Genomic DNA, 17,614 nt, shown 5'->3' with positions numbered 1-17,614 from the left:
GTTCGAATCGTAGTCATTTAATACTTGCAACTGGCTGACCTTGTAATTCAATGTTATGGTATTGCTCTAAGTTCCAGATACGACCATCTAAAAATCGTTTCTTGCTGGTATGGTATATAGACAGTGTAAGGAGTAGTAAGATATGAACATTTAATATACCTCTTGGTTGAGCGGCGGAGTCCTTGAGCCGTCCTAGTCTTGCGTCTTTTTTCCTACAGCAAAAGAATGATCTAAACTGTTGGAGTTGTTTTAGAGTATTTGAGCAATGTGGATGTCGCTTCATAAGCCATGTATTACCTAAGTGCTCGCAATGAAAGTATCGACTTGGGAGCTAGTAAATCATCCTTAGATTGCAACTAGCGTGAACTTGGCTTGTCATAGTACTCTCTTATCGGTCATCATCACAGTAGCATGCTTTGATTAAGTAAAGATAGTACCTTGATATGTACTATTCATGGTACAGTAGCACAACAGTACTCGTGTCATAGCATCTACGTCTAACTTTACTAATAAAGCCTATAGATGATGCACATCAGGTGCGGGATGGGACCAAAAGCAGGTAATCTTGGCATTTCAGATTAGCCGTTACGACGACCGTTGGCCGTTCGTCGCGGCTCCCTGCAGCCATTTTCAAGTGCGCGCGCCTGACATAGCGATAATATCGCTTGCGCTGGCGATGTGTTGTCTTATGTATCATTAATGGAGGTGTTCCCCGAAAAGCACAATGTTCATCACATACCAGATACAAGCAAACACGTACTCCCAATATCTATGCCATTTACTTTTTGTATGATCTAAGTACTCAAACGAGGCACAGAAAAGATATGAAGTTACGTAAAGCCGTAGATAGGAAGTACGCAAAATCATGTAGTACAGATACACAGCGTCAGAACCGATTTACGTATTTGAGTGGCGAAGTACGTACGGCTAAGTACATATTAAAATCCAAAGAAGGAAGGTGAACTAACGTAAAGTTTACAGTACCCATATTTATTTATTGTTTGCTTCCATTTGCAGCATGTCATCACTTTGAATTGGTGTTGCTAGCCTCCATCCCTTCCGTGTTACCAGAAATAAGGTAAGCAGTAACCAATAGTGTCTATGTCATCCCCAGTGTAAGTGAGCATTCCCCCTCCACTCACGTCAAACAGCATGAAAGTATACATATCATACGCCGTCATCCTACTAATTTCGTATATGATATGAGCTTTAGAAGAAGGGAACGGATACGAAATAACAGAGTTTGACTTTATGTAAATTGCTCTTGCTGATTGGTGTTGTATGTTAAGAAAAGAAAAGAGATAATGAATTAAGCTAAATATTAATGCTACAGTAGCTTTGTCTTTTTTTGTTTCTTTGATTGACTGATAGATGTTGTGGGGGTTTCTTTATGGATGTGTGGAGAGTTGATATGTGTGTTTGTGTGTAAGAGGCGATAAAGTTCCAATAGTATATGCAAAGAGGGGCGGGTGTAACAGGGATAGCGGATAGTGTTATACCTTTCATCAGCAGGATGACTGGGCGTGTATTAGATTGGGTTAGCGCAAAGGCCAAGCCAGGGAGCAGAGGATCTCTGTACAGGGTTCGGGTCAATGTCGTTTATATCGAATAAGATGTTTGTACTGCGTTAACCTTCATGGGACGAGTGAGACATTAAAGAAAGTCTCGGTCGACTGTGGTGTGATGTGGTGGATTGTGTAACAAAAATAAAAAAACGCTCCCTTATACAAGTATATAGGATGTTTGCTCGTACGAAAGTCAAGCATACATAATCTTAGCCTTGCTACTGAGCACATGAGTGTGAAATTTATGTTAACGAGGGGGTTGGAAGGGGCGAAACACACCATCACACCCGTTGCAGCTGGTGTGCATACCCTCCGAACATTTTTTTCCTTTCGATTATTTCGCGAACGGAACTACGCGAACACAGAAAGTAAAAAAAGAGAAAAGGTGAAAAGCGCGTACCAAAGTGTGATAAAGTGCGTTATGATCGTGTTACTGTCGTCTACGATACAGAGGATCTGTCATTCTTTCCCGCGTTGTTAGCACGGACCTGTGGACTGGGGTTGGGTGCATTTTCTTTTTTATAAAAAAAAGGAAGCGGGATCTGAACGTGTGCATAAAAGGCACCCATTTTCCGCAACGTGTTGCTTCCTCGCTTTTTCTCTTCTCTTTTCACTTTTTCACAATCACGTATGGTAAGTCCCTTCCTTTTTTTTCTGTGTGTGTGCCGGTGTGAGTGCGAATGAGGATAGATAAGTGTAGGTGGGGCGACTTCTAAGGTAGGTGGTTGCATGTAAGTGGATTGGTGAGTTAGCACTGGGCAGCTCAATACCAATCGACCTTCGATAATCCACAAAGCGACCAAGACAGGACCCTAGCTTTGTGGTAGAGGGTTACGGGAGCAGATGTCGATGCACCTTCCCGTGGTTTCTCCTGTCAGTACCTGCCTAAGAGCAGGGAAGCTAGAACATCGACACTCTATTAGTGATTAGTAGTATAATGTACCGTTTAAAAGTTTATTTCCTCTTTGCGTTCAACTTGTTTGTGCGTGTTTGTTATTGTTGTATGCCTTCTTCATATGCGAAGCGAGGAGGGAGCTCAAGGGCTCGTTCAAGAAGATAAAATATGCTCAGATTTGCTGCGAGACTCATCAATCTTGTTCCAGTTTGCGCACAATAGAGACAATTGCAACGAACAATATAGTTGCTACTGTGATCGTCTGCAAAGCAGTCAATGTCGATGGAGAACAAAGTGACATTGAACTTGTCTGAGAAACAGCCTTACAGTTTATTTTACCGGTATATGAAATAAAATTTGCAGCGCGTGTAGTGATCCTCTACAATTTTCCTTTACTCACCTCCACAAATGGTTTTTCTCATTCTCAAATTCCAATTCTCCATATATCCGCAGTGGATGCGCTGGGTAAGGGGCGAATAAGAAAAAAGAATATGAGTTTGCTAACTGTGAGTAATGTTAGCTGGAAGTGCGCATACTGTAGGGATTCACATTGAGTTGAAGCGTTGCGGCAAAGACAATTCCTCAAGTTATCATCTTGATGTTCATATGCATCTTTAATAGTTGGCATTCTTGCACAATCAGTTATAAAAGAAATGTGCCAATAGATCGACCTCTTTACGATTGCACAGTAGTGCTGCTGCTACGTTGATGGAAGAATTGCTCGGCCTATCGGAGGAATTGGAAGCGTGGTGCCGCAAATGTGATTGACAACCATCTGTTGTTCCTGCTGTCGTGCAGAGAACATAATTGAGCGTATTTCTCAATGTTTTAATGTAATTGCAAATTGCGTCATTCTGTGGTATTGTAAGATTGAAGTTTTTCTCCTTTGAAGATCCTAAGCAGATCAGTACTAATACTTTACAGGAATTGATAGTACCTGTCACATATTTGACACATTGTCTCAATGTGTGCAGTAAATGTATCGACTCCACTAGGAATGAACTTTGGATTTCCGCTTATTTCTCGATTCGTTCGTCGGATTGATAGGTAAAATGGAGGTCTTTTTCTTTGAGCACAGCCCGCTTATATATCATTTACCTATGAGTACAGGACAGGATCTTGAACACCAGATAAATCATATGATTAGTCCAAGATCAAAGTTTTTTCTTGCATTCGGGAAATTATTCGGTTATGCGTGGTATCTTCTCCACACAAAAAAGTAACATTCGACCTGTTTTTTCTTCCGATAGATTACGAAGAACTTGTGATCTTGACAGCCTTTATCTCGCGATAAGACGATCGTGTCGTGTATAAAGTATCACGAAAGGAAATTTTATTAGTTTCTGGGTTAGACAATGATTTGGATGCCACGACATACTTAAACGGCTATTGTTCGCTCTTGTCACTTGTTATTGTTCTTGTTTCATTTTCTAAGACCAAATTTTATGACACTTATCCAAGAAAAAGAAAGGCGGAGTCGGCGCTCAGGACTTAAGGAAATATCGGTCCAGTCAAGCAAAATAGTACGAAAGAGCGAGCGAGATAAACACTCCGCCTTGTTTTCTCTCCAATCCCTCGATCCGAACTTTTCTATTGAATTTCCTCTCTTTCTTTGTTTCTTCGTCTGAATTTTTTATTTTTCTCTTTATTAAACACATAAAGTTTTTCTCCGTGCCGATGCTACTTGGCCTTTCATTCTTATGAGCATAAAAGAAATCACGGCCGAAAAGGGCCACCATACCCCAGCTCCTAGTACAACAGAATCTGTCAAAGAGAATCAGTCAATAGGTATGAAACAACAGCAACAGCAACAACAATAGCGAAAAGAAACAACCCCCCTGGAAAATTATTGACGAGAATCTTATTCAATAGTTGATTACGAACTCGGCGGCAAATTTAGTCATGGTGTTGAACGTGAAGCACAAGGATCCTCTTTCTATGCCTACTTTAACGTCGTTTGTGTCGTAGCTGGCACTGGTGCTTTACAATTACCTGTAATTATCACAGTGATTCCTAAGCTCAGCGTGCGAGTAATTCGAGAGAAAAAGACGACTAAACTTTGAATGTTTTAATAGTATGCTTTGGCACAGGGCGGCTGGATCGGCCTGCTTATTTTATTTCTCAGTTGGTTTTTCTCAACATGTAAGCCAAATGTTCTGTTTTACAGCGACGAATAGACGAAAACGACGGAATCAGGAAATAGGAAAGAAACTCAACGATGTATTTACCACTATCATAATTACCATCACTATGACTCACTAGATTCGGGTGTTGTGTTGATTCGATGCCTATATCACGATGGACAATCTCGACTCACTTCCTACCAGGAAGTAGCCGAAGCAGCATTCGGAAAAATTGGTGGATGGATCGCATTCTTCTTTACGGCTATCACGCTTATTGGTGTTCCTATCCTGTACGTCATGTTGGCTGGCCAAAATATCCACCAAGTCTGCCAAGGCACATCCGCCGAATTGACGTTTGAAATCTGGACCATCATCTGCGCCTGCGTCGTTGGTGTTCCATACATCTTTTTCAAATCACTTAAAGAAGTCGGTGTCACCAGTCTGTTTGGCGTCTTGACTACCGTTGTTACCGTCTTGATTGTACTTGCCATGGCTGTCAAAGACGACAGCGAGCGTGACTTGAACCCACATCACGACCCTGTCATTTGGGACATGTTCCCAATCGCACTTAGTTCCATTGCATTCAGTTTCGGTGGCAACCCTGTTTATCCTCACGTCGAAGCAGGCATGCGTACCCCACAACATTGGAACCGTGTTATCGTTGCTGGTCTTTCAACTTGCGTTGCTATTTATTTTATCACTGCTGTTCCCGGCTACTACTACTATGGCGTCGATGTCGCATCTCCAGTTTACAACAGCTTGCCCGAAAGTGACGCTAAACTTGCCGCTATCATTATTATTACCGCTCACGTATTGCTCGCCATGCCTGTCTTGATGACTTCGTTTGCTCTCGATCTCGAAAAGATGCTGCGGATATCCACGTTCCATCACTCTCGCTGGGTCGAGTTTCTCTTGCGCGTGCTCGTACGTGTTATCTATATCGTCATCGTCACCGTCATTGCTGTTCTCGTACCCTCTTTTGGTAACATCATGTCCTTGCTGGGCGCTTTCTCCAACTGTACTCTGATTTTCATCTTCCCTATCATTTTTTACTACCGGCTAACCGGTTTCCGCAACAAACCGATCTATGAGTTGGCCTTTGGTGCTCTTGCTATTGTGCTTGGCATCGTTGGTTTAATCTTTGGTAGCAAATCTGCTATCGAAGGTCTTAAGGAAGAGTTTGGCAGTTAAATCGTCATTATCATTCTTCTTTTCCTTATTTTCTATTCCTATTAGTAATATTTTGTACCTCCATCTCCTCCACCATTCATATTCCTATATATTGTCCTATTTATTTTAAACACCTGCTCTAGAAAAGTCCGCCACTCTTTTAGCGCTTATGTATTGATCGCGCTACTTTCTACTACCTCCCTTTTTTGCTTTTTTATTTACCAAAGATGTTCCTAAAAGTAAAATGTATTATATTATTCACTAGCAATTACACCATAATCTATTATATCACATTTGGAGCTCTTCTTTGTTTTTGTCTGATCTTGTCGTTCAATAGTGAATTATGGTCTGCCTATTCTTTATAATCTCTTCTTTAAAAAACCATTTCCAAAACCAGCTGTATCCTAACTGCTTATTATGTTGTCAACCTTTCGAGGTCTGTGTCATGGCGTTTATCTTATTGTGCACGCTCAAAGGAGGGGCTTAAGGTTATGATAAGAGAAAAGCATCTACTGCTGTCGTTTTACGTATTTTGCTAGTCCTAATGACATCATCTACCGTTGCCTCTCGGTTCTGTGCGCCTCCATTACCATACACATATCAACTGTGGTAAATTCAAGCCAAGCGCCTGTTGGCTCTCCTTCATTTGCATGAATAATTTTTCAGCTCATCGGCAACGCTCGAGTATGATCGCCCGATTCCATCCACTTGGCAGTGTGGTAGAGACAGCCTGTACGGACCCTTTTTGCGAATTCATGAGTGCATTATTAGGATACATCTTATGTGGATAATTGGATGTCAAATCCCGCCTGCAGTATTCTGCAATGATATCGGAAAACTTATCTTCTTACACAAAGTTATCTGCTCTCTCAGAATGTATACTACATCCCGATCACTTTGTTTTTTTTCAAGACACAGTAGCTGATGGTCGCTACTGTATACTCACCGAGCTGTTCCTTAGCAAACTGCGGTCGTTTAATGATTCTCATCTATCGAAAATTAGCTTGAGGGTGCCCGCGTAAAAAAGGAAAGGAAGTCCCTCGTTCCCGTCTGGCAACCGCTCAACGTGTGGAAATAAGCTGAACGCCTACTGGATCTACGGTGCGTTTATCTCTCTTGCACTGGGCAATACTGCGTCAGATGAGAAAGATGCTCAGGGGTTCAGTGCATTATACGGTATGGCACATTGATTAGCCTTGCTTTATTAAAAGTTCGCTGTAAGGCAGCTAATAAAAGGTGACTCGTCCGTTACTGTTAATACTAATTTTTTCGTTTTAAATCATCAGAAGGCAGAGAAAAAGATATTACCAACAACGACTTTTTTTTCCAACGAACTTTTGTCTATCGCGAGATACCATCCAACCCCATACTGTAGCTGCAGCGATCTTCATTCTTAAATCTGCAGTTGTTTGATAAACAAGCACCGTACAAATGTTGTCGCCTGTTAATGTCCTCTACAAGGAAACCGTGGTTGACCACATACATACTATGGGTTTGATACTGGCATTGATACCGCTCACTACTTTTTGGTCCCTGTATGATAATCGATCAAGTCATCGAGGAGACGTTTGAGTTATTTATCATACTCTAGCTCTCTTTCTGTTCCAGTAAGTCCTGTCCTTATTTCTTTTATATCTTCACTTCTTGGTATGCGATGGCAAATAAAGGGGACTGATACGAGATGTATGACGCTTTTTCGTTGTATCGTCTCGTAGTCTGGTCCATTTCTTTTCAAATCATGATGCATCCTTTGTGATCATGCGCTGCTGGCCTTTGTGTTAGCTACATTCGATCAGGCAAATACTGCTAAGCACAATAAACATCAGCTAGTATACATCGTTCTTCATTTCTCAGGTGGCCAGTGTCTTGCGCAACGTCAAAGACCGCAGGTAAAAGGGACACTCGTTGTAAATCTTACTGTCGGAATTTTAACTGATGGAGTGTGGATAATGTGATGCGACATTTAGTCCAGCCTTTACTTTGCACACATCTTTTTCCTTTACTCCACCATGAATTCTGAATAGTATAGTATCGTGCCCTTTTTTCCTATTTGAAAAATCAACAACACAATAGACGTTCTGTAAAAAGGCACTTGAATGCTGACACCTTGGCTATTAATTGTAGCGATTATCTCTTTAAGCTCCTTCTGATCGGTGATTCTGGCGTCGGTACGTTAGACGAAAAAGAGTGCTTTTCTACCACTGTTATACACAAATGTACGCCGTTATGCTCATCTTGTAACGATTTTACTAGGCAAATCTTGTCTTTTGCTTCGTTTTGCCGATGACACCTACACTGAGTCATATATCTCCACTATTGGTGTAGACTTTGTATGTAAATGCTATATTTATATCGCTCATTTTTATTAACTATGGAAGAGATGAAGATAAGATGAAGACAGTGGAAGAGAAAAGGGTAGAAACGATTTGTGTTTTTAAAAATGGCAGAAAGTGAAGAACTAAATTCAAACTGTTTAAATAGAAAATCAGAACCATTGAACTTGAGGGCAAGACCGTCAAGTTGCAGATCGTAAGTATAAAAGTAGTAGTTAGTGCTCACACGGGTGGCCACACGCGCATATTTAAATACACATCACGCATAGAAAACGCAAAATCATTAATATATATTCTTATTGTGGGTGGGTTGGTTCGGGCTCTTTTTTAGTGGGATACGGCTGGTCAGGAGCGTTTCCGCACAATTACGTCGTCGTACTATCGCGGAGCACACGGTATCATTGTCGTATACGATGTGACTGATCAGGATACCTTCAACAATGTCAAGCAGTGGATGCAGGAAATTGAGCGATATGCTGCTGAGGGCGTGAGTAAGCTGTTGGTTGGCAACAAGGTCGATATGGAGAAGGCGGTCGAAAGCGAACAGGCGGCGGTAAGAATTTCAAGGAGAGATAGAGAGACTTGAGTGTGCAGTGCATTTAACACAAAACTAATCCATGCATTGATTGGGTTTGGGGGTTTTGGTTACTAGGAATTGGCCGATTCGTTGAATATACCATTTTTGGAGACTTCGGCAAAGGATTCTAGCAACGTTGAACAGGCATTCTTGACGATGGCCAAGCAAATCAAGGACAAGGTTGGCAGCACAATGCAACAACAACAGCCCAAATCGACAGTCAGCGTTGGCCAGGGTGCTGCTGTTCAGCCCAAGCAAGGTGGTGGATGCTGCTAAATATATCTTTTTATATATAGAATAAACCACAACATTCAAATCGTCCATCCATTCACTGTGCTGATTCTTTGGCAATCCAGCATATCCCATCTTTTTCTCTTCTTACTATCTTTTTTCTTAAAAGTGGAAGTTGCATCATCTTCCGCTTCTCTATCTCTACTTCGTCTTTGTTATATTTCTCTTTATATTTTTAAAAAGGTGGGTAAACAATGCAAAAGGGCAGTATATACACCACCCTTGTCTGATACATAAGCAAATTGGTGGAGTAGAGTGAGTATCTGCGTATATGGCCTTTACTTTTGGACGTTATTGGGTGACAGGAGCGAGGATGGCATAGTAGTCATTGAATTTTTGTTTTGTAGAGTACTGTCTAAGTATGTATTACAACATCGTCATCGTGAGTTAGGTACCTTTTGGGAAAAGACTTGTTACTCATGCGTTTAAGCATAGAGAAATATTTAATAAAGGGGGGAAAAGAAGAGGGACATATGCTAATACTAGAATAGGAAGGCTTCTTTCAAAGGTAAACCAATTAGAGTTTAATATGGTCGATGGATTGTAATAGCCGACGTACTGGTAAATAAATGCCATTCAATTCTGTAGCACAGATACTACTTGCTACGATAAATAACGTTTACTGTCATATTAGCGTTAGTGAGACAGGGATAAATGCCTGTTTCAGTTGTTGTGTAAAGTAGCACGACGATGGAATAAACAAGGAAGCAGAATGTGGGGTTCAGTGTATGAATTAAACTTAGACTACACTCGTTATAGACATGCATTGCATTTTTTCATTGGTTTTATCAAAACATACTCTGTCATCCTGACTCTTACTGTAGCGATGGCTACAGTAAACGAGAATATATTAGGAAAGCATTTGCGTGTCCGTGATGACGACGTGTTATGTTATTCGTACCCGTGGTGATGGCAGCACTGCGAATTTACTATTTATGCGTTAGTACGTCAACCTACGTGTGCAGTTGTTCAGGTACATTTCCTTTTTCCGGTGAGAGCATGACTTGAATTTTAAGGTTATATTAACAAGAGAAACAATGCGTGTTTCAACAGCTGTTTTTTTCGGTTAAGCTTTTCGTTTAAGAGGCTACATGGACATACTATACAGCACATCTCATATCGAGCCAAACTATCCCTTACAGTAATAGGACGTTCCTTGATATGTGCGATGCCGATTTGGTGCACTTACTGCATTGACAGCATAAAATGAAGTACCCACATACCCTGGATCGTGTGGGGTTATTTCCGACAGCTGCGAGCTTTCATGTAACGATGAGGGAATATAGTAACCAATAGCAATAGTAGTCGACGAGCATCTGCAAACACGAGGGAGTCGATCCGAAAAGGGCGCATCCACAGCGCACAAGAATCGGTACGTCAGCAGAAGCCGGAAACAAAGCTGTGCTACGTTGAAATAGCGGCATTTGGTGTTCCGCCATCTATTTGCTTCACATTTGATGTCTTTTAGGCAAAAAGACAAACACTCTTTTCTCCTCTCTTTTCATATCTTCTTTTTTCCCATCCATCCTACTCCACCGTCCTCTCTTTGTTTTCCTCTCTATTTTGAGCCATGTCGCAAGACGAGAAAAGATCTGACGTCCTTATAGTTGGCGCAGGTAAACATCAGCAAACAAACAAATAAACAAGTAACGCACGGACCTGAAGCATAAGAACTATAATAACATTGTTTTTGCAACAACAACAACAACAGGACCGACTGGACTCTATGCTGCTTTATTGCTCAGTCATATGGGCTGTTCTGTATGCATCATCGGTAAGAGCTATGACGAGAGTCCACAAGCTGAACCAATTTAAGCAAGTGATTACAATGTCCTAATTTAACAGTAATAATGTGTGCTTTCACAAAAAAAGACAAAAAAGATGCGAATGACCCTTCAAATAATCCCACGTACCTTTGGTCACCGCGATCCCTTCAACTACTGCAAGCCTTTGATCTTGTCAATTTTTTACTCGAGCACGGTGTACGCCACTGGGGTCTCGAAACATTCACAAACAAAGGCCACGGAAACGCAGCTGTGACGGGTAGCCACAATAAGCATCCTGTGTGGGAAAACGAAGCAACCGAGTTCAACTGGAGTTTGTCATGCGAAAGTGACCATGTATGTCGAGTGCTTTCCGACGCGCTAAGCCAGCGTAAAGGCGTGCGCGTGCGATACAACCACGAATTGATCGACATGGAAGATTGCGAGAACGACACGTGCTTGGCGACGATATTACCCACCAGCAGCACCCATACGAGTAAAACCAGTAAGAGCAAACACCATCAGGACAACAGCCAGCAAGGCCCATACTACTGGAAATCACAGATCGTTCTCGGCGCGGACGGGACACACAGCTTTGTTAGACAGAAATTGGGTACGTCGCCTTGTGACACACATGATCTCCAACCCTCCAAGGTTTTAATCGCACGTTATTTTCACAGGCATTGCGTATGAACGCCTGAAATCAACCTCGGTATTCTATACTATCGAGGCTACTGTTACAACCAATTTCCCTGCCGCGCGAAAAATGGCAGTATTGAGCAAAGGTCCAAACTCGCTTTTCTATATTGGTAAGGATGCTGTTTTTGTTTTGGCTTCTTTGGCTCCTTTGGAAAGGAAGCCCCCTATATTATCATAGCTCGTCTCGTCCATTCCATTGTATAACCCCAAGCGGACTTTATAAGCTCACTGCCTTTTCCTTTTCTAGGACACCGGGACAACAGGGCTTACATTTCGTTTGAGCATAAGCCAAAGTGGAGTCGCTTGACAATCGACGACGACGTGCCGTTGTTACTTGCTCAGAAACACGTCAAATCAATCATGGAGCCATATCAGATTGAATTCAACAAGCCTCATTCATATCGACGGTGGACAGGTAGGAAATATATAGAGAGAAAGGGGTTTGGGCGAGTGAGCAGGTGCGGGTCTTGCTGTGAGTGTGTGCAGACGAACACTGTGACCCAACAAAACTTTATTCTTTATTCATCATGTATTACTGTCGTTCATTACTATTTTGCAGCCACCGAAAGGACATCTGAAGAATTCAGTTTGAACCGACGCTACTTTTTAGCCGGTGGAGCGGCACAGTCGGTGTGCCCTGAAGGCATACTGGTCTCGGATCTTGGATTGGAGCAGGTCAATAATTTGTGCTGGAAGCTGTTCTTGTGTCTTAAACATCGTGGATCACCTGAACTTTTGGATACGTACGAGGAGGAGTGCCGATCCAAGCTCAGCGATACCCGCCAGGCTTCGAAAGCATTGATGCACCTGTTCACCCAGAGCGCACCGTCGAGTGGACGTGGGCTCAACTCAACGCCGAGTCGAGAGTTGATTTACATGCTGAGCAAAACAAAACATGGATTCATCGGTGAGGCACCGTACCATGCCAACATGCTGAACGTTGACACTGCAAGCACTATATCGATCACGTCGGTCGATGAAGCGGATACCATACAAGCTGTTACTGCATCCTTTACACAACGCGCACAACGTAAAATCCAGATGGGCGCACCAGGAACCTTGGCGCCGAATTCCAAACTTAAACCTTACACCCTTTTCACGCTCCTCGTCAATACCAAAGAAACCGCCACTCCGCCTGGAAGCATCGCTAATGGCAGCAAACCACTGTCGTCCTCGCATAACAGCAGCAAAGATAGTAATAGCAACGATAAAGACGATAGACCGCCGCGTACTAGCACGCTACGATGGCGTCGCGAGCGATCCAACTCAACAAGCAGCACATCCTCAAGCACCACCAGCTGGCTTTTGTCACCCATCATCAAACGCAGCAGCACCAGTAATCCGAGCGCTATCCCAGCAATGACATCAACAACAACGACCACTGCCACAGCAGTACACAGCAACACAACCAGTACAGCTGAACGGTGGCGTAGAATAAAAACCAACCACTACAGCGTACTCGATCGCATGGCTCAGAATGCATCAACGTCGGCATTCCGATTGGTGATCTTTTGCGGATCGCTAAACGATGCCGAGAATTTGGCGACTTTGCAACGTTTCCGACGACACCTTGAAGAACCACACTCATTTATGCAGCGTTACGAAAAGCTGCAATCAAATCATCCATTATTATCAGGCTCATGGATATTTGACGAGCCCGTCAAACGCAACTCCAGCCTTTCCTTGTCATCCATATCACATCGTTCCTCAGTTTCCAGCAGCAATCGTGTCTTCTTTTACTCTCCTCCCACATCTCCGGTCTCAACGGTCCGAACATCCCTTGACCAACCCCGCTTAACTACGTCCTCTGATTTCCACCCATCAAGCGACACAAACGGTGCTTCAACCTCGACAACAACAACAACAACACCCTCTATGTTTTCATTCTTGTATATTACTAGCTCCAGTCGAACAGAAATCGGCAAGTTTCTCAGCGACACCAAGCCGGCCGTCGTGCATGCCACTTTCCCACTCGGTCTCGACAAGGTGTACTTGGATCACGACCAACAGGCACACACATTGTACAACGTTAGGCACAGCCCATCTGTTGTTGTTGTACGTCCGGATGGTTACATTGGCGCTTGTGTTCGGTTGCAGCACGATCTGGATTTTGAAAAACTCGATGCATATTTTGATGCATTTCTCCGACCGCCGATCGATATGACCAGTGCCGCAGCCATGGCTGCTGATTATTACGACCTGTAGATCCCTCCTTTAATTAATCACATATGCTTGAATTTCAACCTTTATCGTTTTGTATTATAACCTTTGATTTCCATATTTTTTAGCTTATCAAAATATACAACTGTAATTCTAGTTTTACTGTATAATAATAAATCCTATTTCTGGCATCACAAGCCAATACTAGTAGTAGCAAAAGTACATAATGTTATACATGGTAGAAAAATCAATAATAGGTTGCTAATCGCATCTTAATGACGCTCAATAAGGGGAGGCGGCTGATGTTCTGTAGTAATTTAACTTGGGAAGAAGAGCGCCACAGTCCTTCGATTCTGTCAAAGTGGTAAACATCATTGGTTGGCTTAAAGCCTTTCCGTATAGCGTATGTGCCTCATGTTTGCTTACACGGGCATTCGCCAGTCATGTGATGCACCACACACATTACCAGTCCCTGACTCTAGCTTTTTGTTGCAAGTGCAGATGCTCAAAAATCAAGACAGAGTGAGTAATAGAAAAACCATTAGATATGGAACAACAATTGAGAAGACCATCGTATCACAAACGGAGGTAGTCCAGCAGTTACAACTTTTTTTCAGCATATAGAATCACCGTCAACAGACTTAGTAATTTCTTCGCCTTCGCGTTTGTCGCTAACTATGGCACTAGTTATTTGTCCTATAATATGAGGCTTTTAATGTTTTCTCCGTGGTTAGTACGAATTTGGATCGTTTAAAATTGGATATACGCATTAATTACAGAACCTCGTCACACAGGATGTTTGCTTTCCTTGACTATACGTTTTAAGGTTAAGCCAACATTTGGGGTAGGCGTAGAGTAGGCACTGGAAGTAGTAAGTAGGTCTTCTTTCTCATATGAAAACAGTACAATACAGTCAACGGCATCTGGTTTGATTCTTCTTTTTCCTTGTTTTAAAGCAAATGCCTTTCGTAGATTACAAATGCAATTGAAACGTCGTGCGGCGTAATTATCAATCAAAGGTATGCGTATCATAGTACCGTCACGATGAGTATATTAAATGGTGCTGAATGTCAAGACCTTATAAAGTAGTAGCATGATAGCAGATTGAGAATCATTAAGTTTTCAATCAACACCTGCGACAACTATTTAGCTCTACTGTAGTGAGATACATCTTTGTTTCTGGAGTACCAAGAGAAACAGTGAGTTCGACGTTTCAAACCACAAGGTCTCGTCATACCCGTGCCAAATGTGATGAAAAGAGGGCTCAGAGATGTAGATGGATTAAGTGTCCTACGCTATAATGATATCATATATAAATTAAATGAGGACAAAACCATTCTATATTTGTTCCGATAATGCGGGGGAAATGAAGAGGGTGGCTGTTGGGTTGATGCAATTAATCCAAAATAAATGACCCAAAACAAGGCATAGTACGAAAAAGAATGTTCTAATGGTGGTGGTGGTAGGACAATTAAAAGTTAGTTTTCGTGTGTACGGTGCTTCTTGGAAGCACTGTACTGTATGTGTACCATCAGCACAGTTACAGTCGCTCGTATACACATGATCTAGGATTACAATAGCTGGTTGTGTTGCTTATATCAGTAGAAACACTATACACTATAATATCGAGTATGCTTCTAAATACTTGATATACGTAATGTAGACATTTGTTCGTCTGTTCAATATTAGCTTAAAAGACGAGACGTACACACTTCCTTTCACTATTTAAAGTGCATAGGTGCAGAAGGCTCATGTTTAATAATATCTAGCACAATCATTGCCGACGATAATTTTATGCTTTTTCACTAGTTGTTGGTAACTGGAAAAGCTCCGTTTTGAGGACTAGCGCGCGCGCTCCGAGAAATGAGAATCTTATCTACAGCATATATGAGGAACTCTTTCAAATCAAATATATTAGATACCTACAATGTTCGATACTCATACGTACGCTTTTGATGTGGTCGCGCCATCAACTTTATCAATGCGTGGCTCTAATATCAAATCGAATTCAAATGGACGGGGGTTCCTGAGCCACGTCGTTCGCAAGAGAAGATGTGAAGCATTTACTGAGGCGGGTCCGATTTTTTTGTCTATGATACCGCATCTACCAGAGCGAGAAAGTCACTGGAGAGAGACAAAATAATCTAGTCAATCATATAACATTGTATCCATGTGCGGGATATTTACCCAAGGTACGCATTGTCCAGTCTTTTTGTTTCGCTATTTTTTTAACATATACAAAGAAAGTTGTATATAAGCTCTTGTAGAATAATTAATACCGCAGAACGACAGTCAGATACGCGCTTACTATGATAGCATAAACTACATACCAATGACGGTAAGCTGCAATAAAAAGATTACATACGACTATTGTGGCAGCGGCATGCTGATAATTATGTAAACCTATCAATCCGCATGCATAATCATAGAGTTCGCAGAGTGAGTGTCTTTTTTTGTGATAAAGCCACGATGAAGCTACCTTACACATTGATAACAGCTGGCTCATCGTCCAAGTCAGTTTCCGTCTCCTGGTCCTCAGGTAATTCAAATTCTTCGGATGGTAGCGAGGGAAAGAGGGAGGAGCTGATTGCGGCTGTGTTTGTTGATGTTGTTTCTGATTGTGATAGGGCAGACGCAAACAAATTCTTTGTCGTGGCATCGCCTCCATCCAACCTTGAAATTTTCAACCGCTTTAATGCATTGTCAATTTTGTTTTTGTTGCTTGTTATAGTTGCCGTCGGCTATTTCTGCTAACCCATCTCGCTTGATTGAGGAACTAGACGATGATTTGTGATTTTTACGTTAGTGAGACGCAAGGTAAAAATATTGACATTGTGTATACAAAATCGAGTTTAACTTCAAATAAATACGAATGACAGCCCTGATAACACCTCGCTAGTGTAAATTGTGCATGACTGAGGTTTTTTCATCCGTTTTTCTATTCTCTGAGAAAGAGAAATACTTGATTGACATATAGGCCTACTGTTACTAAAAGCAATCCATTCTTCATGCTGCTTATCATGGTGACATAAACTTAACCTCCTGATCACCACCGATTTCTTGGGTTTATCTTTTTTTTTTTGTTTCTGTTATTGCTGATCATGTGGCAAAATATTTACATATCTGGCAGCAGCAGCAGAAACAACGCCTCCCGCCCCTGATGATCTCCTGTGGTCCTTCTTATATAGTATATGTCTTGTCAATGGTGCGAAAAGGGAACCAAACCGCACCAGCCTGCCAACTTTATAAAGGCGTTTTAAAGGAACAAAACTCTAGTTTATTTTCAACTATATTGACTATGCAATGCACAGTTCCCTTCTATGCAGCATGTTGTCCTTGTTCTGCTATACGTGCCAAGACATATTGGGGTAGGAGGGTGTGCATATAGTATATAGTTTTCAAGGAGAGTGACTAGAGGTGGGGTACCGTATCCGGCTATAGACGCTTTTTCTTGAACTCTTAGTATCAAAAGTATATAGAGTCGGTAAATAAGTTGCAGTATACTTACTTCTGCAGCTGTCTTTTTTGCTTGCAGCAGGTCATCACTGAGTAATCATTAGCTCAAAATGTCTTGCATGACTATAAATATCTTGCATATCTGCAGAGTAGTCAACAACAACAACAACAACAGCAGCAGAAGTGGTGATTATACGACTCGTGACCGGTCCCTCGACTCCTCGCTTCATGCAAAACATTAGGATAATGTCAATAGTTGCAAGTGGGACAAAAACCAAAGCACCAAATGTTTACTTTTAGAGAAACAAGGTTGGTACCCGGATTTCAAATTACATAAATTTTTATCTTGGTTTAAGAATGTCGCCTTCGTCGCCGCCGTTTTAGTGACCATAGTAAGTTCAAGAGTTTTTACTGGAAGAAAAGCCATGGGTATGGCAAAATAGCATGGCGATCTACACGTAAAATAATAGAGAAGTAACACTGGGTATACTTTTTGAAGGGTTGGTGGTAAGTGTGATGGTGGCGGGTCGTAGACATAGGAGTGTACAGTAAAAGGGGAGCCGCTGTGATAGGCAAAGAGCA

At 41.9% G+C, this 17,614-nt stretch overlaps 3 protein-coding genes across 3 annotated transcripts; all 3 read left to right on the top strand.

Moving 5' to 3' along the window:
* The first annotated feature begins 3,827 nt into the window (after nucleotides 1-3,827).
* BDB00DRAFT_793956 (transmembrane amino acid transporter protein-domain-containing protein) lies at nucleotides 3,828-6,230 on the top strand. The gene is made up of 4 exons (XM_053121270.1): nucleotides 3,828-4,248; nucleotides 4,333-4,454; nucleotides 4,536-4,602; nucleotides 4,723-6,230. The coding sequence occupies exons 1-4, from the start codon at nucleotides 4,161-4,163 to the stop codon at nucleotides 5,772-5,774; spliced, it is 1,329 nt and encodes a 442-aa protein (XP_052985700.1). The 5' UTR covers nucleotides 3,828-4,160; the 3' UTR covers nucleotides 5,775-6,230.
* A 1,011-nt stretch (nucleotides 6,231-7,241) lies between these two features.
* BDB00DRAFT_782952 (GTP-binding protein ypt1) lies at nucleotides 7,242-8,939 on the top strand (the record flags this gene model as incomplete). Its single annotated transcript, XM_053120341.1, has 8 exons — nucleotides 7,242-7,288; nucleotides 7,345-7,360; nucleotides 7,608-7,642; nucleotides 7,878-7,921; nucleotides 8,007-8,083; nucleotides 8,235-8,282; nucleotides 8,418-8,639; nucleotides 8,739-8,939. The coding sequence occupies 8 exons, from the start codon at nucleotides 7,242-7,244 to the stop codon at nucleotides 8,937-8,939; spliced, it is 690 nt and encodes a 229-aa protein (XP_052985699.1).
* Nucleotides 8,940-10,336: 1,397 nt separating this feature from the next.
* BDB00DRAFT_924145 (FAD binding domain-containing protein) lies at nucleotides 10,337-13,757 on the top strand. The gene is made up of 6 exons (XM_053128759.1): nucleotides 10,337-10,570; nucleotides 10,666-10,728; nucleotides 10,827-11,330; nucleotides 11,398-11,526; nucleotides 11,664-11,831; nucleotides 11,976-13,757. The coding sequence occupies exons 1-6, from the start codon at nucleotides 10,525-10,527 to the stop codon at nucleotides 13,619-13,621; spliced, it is 2,556 nt and encodes an 851-aa protein (XP_052985698.1). The 5' UTR covers nucleotides 10,337-10,524; the 3' UTR covers nucleotides 13,622-13,757.
* The last annotated feature ends 3,857 nt before the right edge of the window (nucleotides 13,758-17,614 follow it).

Source organism: Zychaea mexicana (assembly GCF_025766255.1).
Source record: "Zychaea mexicana strain RSA 1403 chromosome Unknown BDB00scaffold_1, whole genome shotgun sequence".
NCBI classification, from domain to species: Eukaryota; Fungi; Mucoromycota; class Mucoromycetes; order Mucorales; family Lichtheimiaceae; genus Zychaea; species Zychaea mexicana.
The sequence above is the reverse complement of the archived record's forward strand: the minus strand, read 5'-3'. Positions and strand labels throughout refer to the sequence as shown.